This window comes from Phycodurus eques, chromosome 21, assembly GCF_024500275.1.
Source record: "Phycodurus eques isolate BA_2022a chromosome 21, UOR_Pequ_1.1, whole genome shotgun sequence".
NCBI classification, from domain to species: domain Eukaryota; kingdom Metazoa; phylum Chordata; class Actinopteri; order Syngnathiformes; family Syngnathidae; genus Phycodurus; species Phycodurus eques.
This window is the reverse complement of record NC_084545.1, coordinates 3,103,054-3,110,873: the sequence shown is the minus strand read 5'-3', so window position 1 is coordinate 3,110,873 and position 7,820 is coordinate 3,103,054. Positions and strand designations below refer to the sequence as shown.

At 43.2% G+C, this 7,820-nt stretch overlaps 1 protein-coding gene across 3 annotated transcripts; it reads left to right on the top strand.

Moving 5' to 3' along the window:
- Nucleotides 1-2,330: 2,330 nt before the first annotated feature.
- LOC133396274 (inositol monophosphatase 1-like) lies at nt 2,331-7,436 on the top strand. Of its 3 annotated transcripts, XM_061665920.1 has the most exons (13): nt 2,331-2,438; nt 2,514-2,658; nt 2,750-2,828; nt 4,081-4,261; nt 4,336-4,444; nt 4,736-4,819; nt 4,964-5,103; nt 5,351-5,455; nt 5,646-5,691; nt 5,760-5,868; nt 5,931-6,039; nt 6,959-7,110; nt 7,211-7,436. In XM_061665920.1, exons 4-13 carry the CDS (start codon nt 4,185-4,187, stop codon nt 7,336-7,338), a joined length of 1,059 nt encoding a protein of 352 aa, XP_061521904.1. In that variant the 5' UTR covers nt 2,331-2,438; nt 2,514-2,658; nt 2,750-2,828; nt 4,081-4,184; the 3' UTR covers nt 7,339-7,436. The 3 variants fall into 3 exon arrangements, with proteins under 3 accessions (XP_061521904.1, XP_061521905.1, XP_061521906.1); XM_061665921.1 differs by lacking the exon at nt 4,081-4,261 and having other exon boundaries at nt 2,332-2,438; XM_061665922.1 differs by lacking the exons at nt 2,331-2,438; nt 2,514-2,658; nt 2,750-2,828 and having other exon boundaries at nt 4,180-4,263.
- Nucleotides 7,437-7,820: the final 384 nt, after the last annotated feature.

Sequence of the window (7,820 nt, the reverse complement as noted above, 5' to 3'; positions counted from 1 at the left end):
AGTAAACATGTAAATTAGCCTAACAGTTAATTCGCTACGCTGTCGCTACAAAAAAAATGCCCACTAAATATGCTAAATGATAAACTAGCTTAGCCATCAAACAAACTTCAGCACCATCCTAAATTTGATTACAGACAAGCACATGCGATTTTGAAGTCAAAATAATGTTTTTTATTGGGTGTTCCTGTGTGCCCTGGTCAGGAAGTGTGCGCCATTGTTGTGCTTCCAGCTGAAATGCCAACATGTTGAGTGCCGTCCCGGATGCAGTTAAATCACAGGAACCTTTTTTAACAGCTTGCTCTCACAAGGCCTGTTGTCATTCACCTTCAAATTAAGGTGCTAAACAACAGTGAATATGCTTAATGTTTAATCTAGTTTCCACGTTATTGTGCCATAATTTGCTCATTGCAAAAGTTTGCTCAACTATCCTATTATAGTTTAAAATGCTTTGGCTTTTGAACATTTAACAGTTGTTAGCAAACATGGTAAACTACGCTAACATTTAATACAGTTTGCAAACTACCCTAATAGTTAGCATAGTTTGCTAAAAATGCTAAGCTATCCTAGTTGGCTATACATGGTAAGCTACGCTAATGTTTAACGTAACAGTAAACATTTTCACGCAAGCTTTCATGACAAAACTTCAATTTACTCAACCTTATTATTATAGAAGTAGCAAAAAAACACAAATGAGGGGGTGTACTCACTTTTGTGAACTACTGTACATGTATGACAATTGCTTTCAACACAACAGGGCAGTAACATTTAGCCGAGATTAGCTCTGTTCACCTCCATTATAACAAGTGTAATTATGAGATTAAACACACTTAATTAGCCAGTCACGAGAAAGGATTTGAACATTCGAGAGACGTGTCTCTTAGCTAGACCTTGCGTAAAATGGGAATTTAAAATGGGAATTTAGGAAGCTTCATTAGACAGTTACATGAAAGTAAACTACATTCTCGAACTGGAGCATGTTAGCTCAGCCCTGCACGGATGCTAACACGCTAGTTGCCTCCTGCCGTTAAATAATATATTTCGTTTGTGCCACAATCAACGGGGGAGAAAAACGGGACGATGGCCGCTCATCTCTCAAGAGCCGACCTTGCCCGACGTCTCGGCCTCAATTACAGCTGTGAATCCCGGGAGGCCAGCGTCCAAATCATCCATCATTTGCCCATCAATTATTCATAGCGGGACAGCAAGACTGATGTATTTGTTTTGCCCGTCCTATTAACGCAGCGAAACTTTCCAGAAATTCTTCCCAGTGGCTCATTCAAGCAATCGGGAAGGATTCCAAGAAAGTTCCGCTGACACCGAGCGAGGCGACTGAACCAGACGCAACCGGACAATCGGCATCAATTTACAGTTTACGACTGACCCTGGCACACCTAGCGACCATCCCGAACAAAAACGGCAACCCTGGCAGTCTTTTCGGTAAACGTTCTTTTGAAGTGCCACCTATAGTGTTTTACTGAAACGCACAAACAGCATGCCGTGATTGTCAACGAAAAAAAAAACGATTGGCCAGTCCCTCTTTTCCTATATTTCTCTGTCGACGGAGAACACACGCACACACACACACACACAAAGGAAAGAGGTGAGAAGAAAGGAGATACTGTGGCTAAAGCTCCACATATGTTTAAATGACAAAGGGGCTTTTTTTGTTTCAGGTCGTTTACTATAGCGTAGTGAAACATGCTAAACCTGTCTAACAGTTAAGGTAAGGTGCAACAAAAAATGTTTTCACTAAATTAGCCTAATGTGCGTTAGCTAAGCTAACGTAACACAAATTGTGCATGCTAAGCTAGCCTAAGCATGACATGCTAAAATACGTGAAATGATAAATATAGTTACGTAGTTAAAAAAAAAAAAAAAAGTACATTCGTGATATACCCATGACGTGACTGAATTGATCCGTTGCGTTCAGTGACTTTTAATCCGCTGGCTGCCCGGCTAGAGTCGCTGCAACAAAAAAAAAAAAAAAAAAAAAAGAGTTGGGCTATTTTAAGGTCTGGCCCGCAACAATTTCAAATTTGAGAGTCCAGCCACCTGCAGCCTGAAACATTCTTTAATCACAACTGTCAGCTGTAATTGCAATGAAAATCACACTTTGAAGGAAGCCACCAGGTTTCTTTTTCCCTCTAAATTCGGCTGCTTTTTATTTGATTTTAATTGACGTGCAGATTGCGTCCCAAACGTGCCAAGATTTGCTCAGTTGACCTGATGATTCAGTGGAAAAAAATTCCACTAGCTTTTAAATGAGGAATTGTGTTTTTTTGTTTTTTTTAACGAGTGAGTGAGGCGGTGCTAGTACTTTTCCAACTTTGACAGGTCTGCCGAGCTACCTACTGTTAGGCATTTTAACATTGGATTTGAATAAGACGCCGCACCGCAAGCCATCTGTGTCTCTTCCCACAATGCCATCACTTCTCAAGGTAAGGCTCTTGATCATGCATCGTATCGCATCGGCCAGCCAGTTGCACAAACTTAACGTGAAACCCTTTTTGCAGATGTTATCCTGTCTTTTATTTGCTTTGGGTGCTCCAAAGGGGAGGGAGTTTCCCCCATGGTGTTAGTTACATCCTTCAATCTTTTGTGACACCTTCTTTAGCTCGGCGGAAGCTTTTTATAAGCTCGACAAAAGGACAGTAAAAGGTCACGACCGCCGGCCACGTTGTTGTTGTTGTTGTGTGGCGCGTAATTGCTTTTGCACACCTGAACAGGGCTGCTCTTTATGCGCGTGCAGGTAAAGACCACGCAGCAGGTGATGGGGGACCCGTGACGCAGCGCGTCCCATTTTGCCGTGGAAGTGGCGAGGAGAGCGGGTGAGGTCGCTTTCGGAGTCACTCTGTGTATGGGCGTGGCGAGGGGCGGGCTTTGGGACAGGGGCGTGGCTGTCATTTTCCATTTGTTTTTAACTAACTTTTTTTTTTGCTTTAATTTTTGATCTTGTATTTTGATATTATTGTATATGTTTTTATTCCTATTAAAATGTAATTACATTTTTAAATTTGTAAATTAAATTAAAAGTTCCCTATTTACATTTGTCTTTATCATTTTTTAGTGTTTTCTTTTAATTTTAAATGTACTTTTGACAATTCAACTTTGCTGATATGGGTGCTTTTTCTTTGGATCACTCTCTTCTGCTTCCCGATTGGCTGAAGATGGCCTCACATTTACTGATAATAGCGCCACCTGTTGCTTTTCTGTGCACTTTGTCAGCTTTTCGTGTTCTTTATCCCTTTAGCGGTGTAAATTTATTGTTATCATTCCCCTGCATGCCTTCTGCTGGCCAATTTGCACCAATCGTCACCCTGTGGCCGCAGGCTGCGCGGCTCTTGCGCCTCCGCCGCCAACATGTGCACGGGCTGCACTTGTCTATATTATATGCGTGTATGTGTGTGCTTCTGATTGCCTCAAATTGCCTCACAGTTAATAAAGGTTTTAGCTAGGGGTGGTCAGGTTTTCAAATGAGCACCAGACCTCACTGCATGAACGTCCATCCGTTTGTAGACGTACATCCAATTCTTTAATAACTTAGTTTCCCTACAAATAATGGAAAAAGAATCTAAAGGAAAATCTGGGCAATATAAGTGCGCTTCAGACTTGTTGGTATACTGTTAAAAAACAACAACTTACTTTTGGGCTTAAAACAGTAATTTCAGTTGGAAAAACTTTAAAAGATACGCTATTGGCATGATGGCAACAATGTTAGTTAGCACAACAGAGCAAGCAGGTTGTTTGCTCCAAAACGATTTCCCTGGGTTGTTTTTGCTTATTATAAAGTTGAGGTTCAGTACAAGGGACAAGGTTCTATCAACTCTTGTGAAATGTGGGAAAGCCAACTTTCACAAACGCAAAATTGTAACTATTTAGTTGAATTGCCCACTTTAAAATTGTGAAAGTTTGTTGCCTTGAAATTTTGAGTTGACCTCCCCTTTTCATTTACGCACATATTGTGTTTTCCGTCATTCCTCTCCTTTCCGGCGCATGCTTCCACCTTTCTCACCGCTCCCTCACCTGCTCGCTTTTTGCACTGCCGATCACAATGTCATCTGAGGTCCATGTGTATTGCAGTCCTACCACATCTGTCAGCCTCGCCATCACTATTGCAAAGAGGAGGGGGCTCAGACGTGATCCCTGATGCCGGCCCACCTCAACCACTCTTCTCCTGCCCTCCCATGACCAGTTCTATTCTCACATTCTTCTCTATTGCGACAGCGAAGTGGCATCGTGTTCTTGCATGTTCCCCTAAAGGGTGTGAGTGGTTTTTTTTTTTTTTTACACTAGTGACTGAGTGAGGCGGTGCTAGTACTTTTCCTTCTTTGACAGCTCTACAGAACAACCCACCCTCCTGTTAGACATTTCAACATTGCTTTTGCACAAAACGCAGCACCACAAGTCAGCTGTGTCTCTTCCCACTGTGCCATCACTTCTCAAGGTAAGGTGCTTGATCATGTATTGTATCGCATCAGAGCCAGTGACACACTTAACGTAAAACACTTATTGCAGATGTTATCCGGTTTGCTTTTTTGTTTTTGTTTTTTGTTCTTGTGCTCCAAAAAGGAAGGCAGTCTGCATCAAGATCTTAGTGACCTAAGTCATTCTTTTGTGCCATGTTCTCAGCTTGGCGGCAGCTTTTTATAAGCTTGGCAAAATTATTTGAACTTTTTCTGCGGCGTGCAGTTGCTTTTGGACACAAGGTGAACAAGGTTGCTTTGTGTGTGCGCAGGTAAAGACAACGCAGCAGGCTATGGAGGACCCCTGGCAGAGGGCGTACACTTTTGCCGTCCAAGTGGCGAGGAAGGCCGGCGAGGTAGGTTTGGGAGTCACCAGCGAAAAAATGGGTGTGGTTAGGGGGAGGAGGTGACTGTGAGTTACAGTCGTGAAATAGTTGCTGTGATGATGTCATCGCACGGAGTCGCCCAAGTCGGTGTTCTCTTTTTGTGCGCGAGGGCAGGAAATTAGGAAAGCCGGCGAGAGCGAAATCAAGGTGATGACAAAAAGCTCGACCGTGGACCTCGTCACCAAGACGGACGAGCGGGTGGAGAAGATCATCATCAAGTCCCTCAAAGATGAGTTTGGAGCTGACACTTACAGGTGACGTGGCCTGATTGACTGATAATCGTGCTACATCTGCGCGACGACGGCTACGCTGTGTTGAGACTGGGCTCCGGCAGTGCTACAACTGTTCAGTCTTTGCTACGACCGTTGTGATGCCGCTACATCTGTTACGACTCCGCTGTGACCGTGTTACGACCGTGCTCCGACCGTTATGACTTCGCTACGTCCGCGCTACGGCCGTCTTACGGCTGCGCTAGGTCTGAATTGCCCGTTTGCGTCGCAGCTTCATCGGCGAGGAGTCGGTGGCGACCGGCAAACCGTGCCTCTTGACCGACAAACCCACGTGGATCATCGACCCCGTGGACGGGACCACCAACTTTGTCCACGGGTAAGACATTATCATTGTACTTCCAGGCCAAAAAGTAGTGGGATCATTTCGACTGGATGCTGACCTTAGGATGTTCATTGTATTACCGTAGAGTTCCCAAAAAGGTGCACATGTTCCTAAACTGTAAATTAAAGCACAACCTTCAATATCTGTAGATAGAATTGCCAACATTTCCGGGTCATGTTCACAGGTTCCCATTCGTGGCCGTGTCTATCGCTTTTGCGGTTAAAAAGGAGGTAGGTCCACAGATAAAAGGACTCTCCTTGCACTGGTTGTGTTGCAAAAATGCTAACGATGTTGGCAGTTGGAGTTCGGCGTGGTGTACAGCTGCTTGGAGGACAAGATGTACAAAGCCAGGAGAGGGAAAGGCGCTTTCTGCAACAACGAGCCCATCCAGGTGTCGGACGTGGAAGGTAATCCGCCCAAGTTTCTAGGAGGTTACCCGCAAATGTTGACCGTCGCACTTTCTCGGCAGACATCCACAAGTCCATCATCATCTCCGAGCACGGGACGGACAGGACCCTGGAAAAGGTCACCAAGATCTTCTCCACCATGCAACGGATCCTCCGCATCCCAGTGCACGGGTGAGTACGCGCCCACTAGCGCCCTCGCGTGCCCAGGTGCCGTAAGTACACATTTTTCGAATTTTCGAGAAACGGCACACAAGCGCGCACAAGAAATGCAAGTCTGTGCAATGGCAAATTACCGGCTGCTGTCACTCATCTCACAGTTTTTGATGCCAATTTAGCTGAAGTATGTATTTATTGTTGTTTTGTTTTCAATTCCAATCCCCTTTTCCTCAGTTCAGCAGTTAATATGCATGCCACATACAGCAATGACTTTCATCTGGTTTCTGATTGGACCAAAAAAGCTTTCGCTTATGACATGGTCATTTTTTTATGAGTAGTTTTTGTGGCCATTTTAAGTTAAATAGCTTTTCAGTGTTTTTTTTATTTATTTATTTTTTTTACATTTAAATTTTTTTAGAGCGTTTTAATTTTCAATTTAGCCACATTTTTCATTGAAAAAAAATGACATGAATTTACCATCTCTTATATGGGTACTTTTTGGCTAATTTGATGCAAGTGAGGTGTATTCTGTGGCGTTTTTAATGAAAATTTAAACAAATTCATTTTCTACTTTTACTTGCCTTCCATTTGTATTTATTTGTAAATTAATAAATTTTCGACTACTTTTTTTTTTTTTTTTTTGCTTTTACTTTTTCTATTATTGGATTGATGTTTATTTTTCCACTTCTCATTGCCATTGTTAATTTGAGTGTAGTTTGAGTGTATTGGCTCAAAATGGCCTCACATTTAGTGATTATAGTGCCACCTGTTGGTTTTTTCGTGTACTTTCTTTTCTTTTTGTTGTTGGATCCTTTTAGTGAGAGACTGCAATTTATGGGGTTTTCTCAGTGGGAATTTCTGTTATTATTGTTGTCATTCAACTGCATGCCTTCTGCCGGCCAATTTGCACCAATCGTCACCGTGTTGCCCGCAGGCTGCGCGGCTCGGGCACCGCCGCCACCAACATGTGCCTGGTGGCGTGCGGGGCGGTGGAGGCCTTCTTTGAGATCGGGATCCACTGCTGGGACATCGCGGCGGGGGCGGTGATCGTGACAGAAGCCGGCGGAATTCTGCGGGATGTCGACGGTGCGTACGCTTTCAAATGTGATCAAAGCGTGATCAGGTGAAAGCATTTCTTTTTGAAAGACGGCATAATAAAGCTGCTTTGTGCTGGGGGGAAATGTAGGGGGGCCGTTCGACTTGATGTCCCGGAGGATGGTGTCGGCAAACAATGAGGTTATCGCTAAACGGATCATTAAGGAAATCGAAATATTCCCCGTGGAGAGGGACGACGCCGAGCTCAACAAGAAATGAGAGGATCCTCGCACACCTTACACACACACACACACACAGAAGACATTCTGCCCTGTCTTCTACATTTTCTCACAATAAAACAATTACGCTACAAACGACCACCAGCGGCTGCTGCTTCTTCTTCATTTTTTTTGTGAGGAACAATCTTTTGGATGGGACTAGTAAAGTAGAGTGACCTCCTCCACCTCCAAAACACAATAACGGTAGAAGAGCACCAAACTAAATAGCATCATCACAAAATCCAATAACTTTAAAAAAAAAAAAAAAAAAAAAACATACACAGTGCCTAATAAATATATGAAAACACTCAGAGCGCTTACAGCATCATCAGCCAAGTTCTTCAATTTTGATTTTAGCATTTTGAACAGGAATGAGCAATTTCAAATGTGTTATTATTATTATTATTATTATTTTGTATACATGGAGGGTTGACTAATTAACTTGCAGTACAAGGACACCAAACTATGAATAGCATAAAAAAC

Coding starts and splice junctions, on each gene's coding strand:
- LOC133396274 (XM_061665920.1), top strand. CDS start 4,185: ATGACCAGTTCTATTCTCACATTCTTCTCTATTGCGACAGCGAAGTGG. Junction 5,456..5,645: donor ACCACCAACTTTGTCCACGG/GTAAGACATTAT, acceptor TCATGTTCACAG/GTTCCCATTCGTGGCCGTGT. Junction 5,869..5,930: donor CCAGGTGTCGGACGTGGAAG/GTAATCCGCCCA, acceptor CTTTCTCGGCAG/ACATCCACAAGTCCATCATC.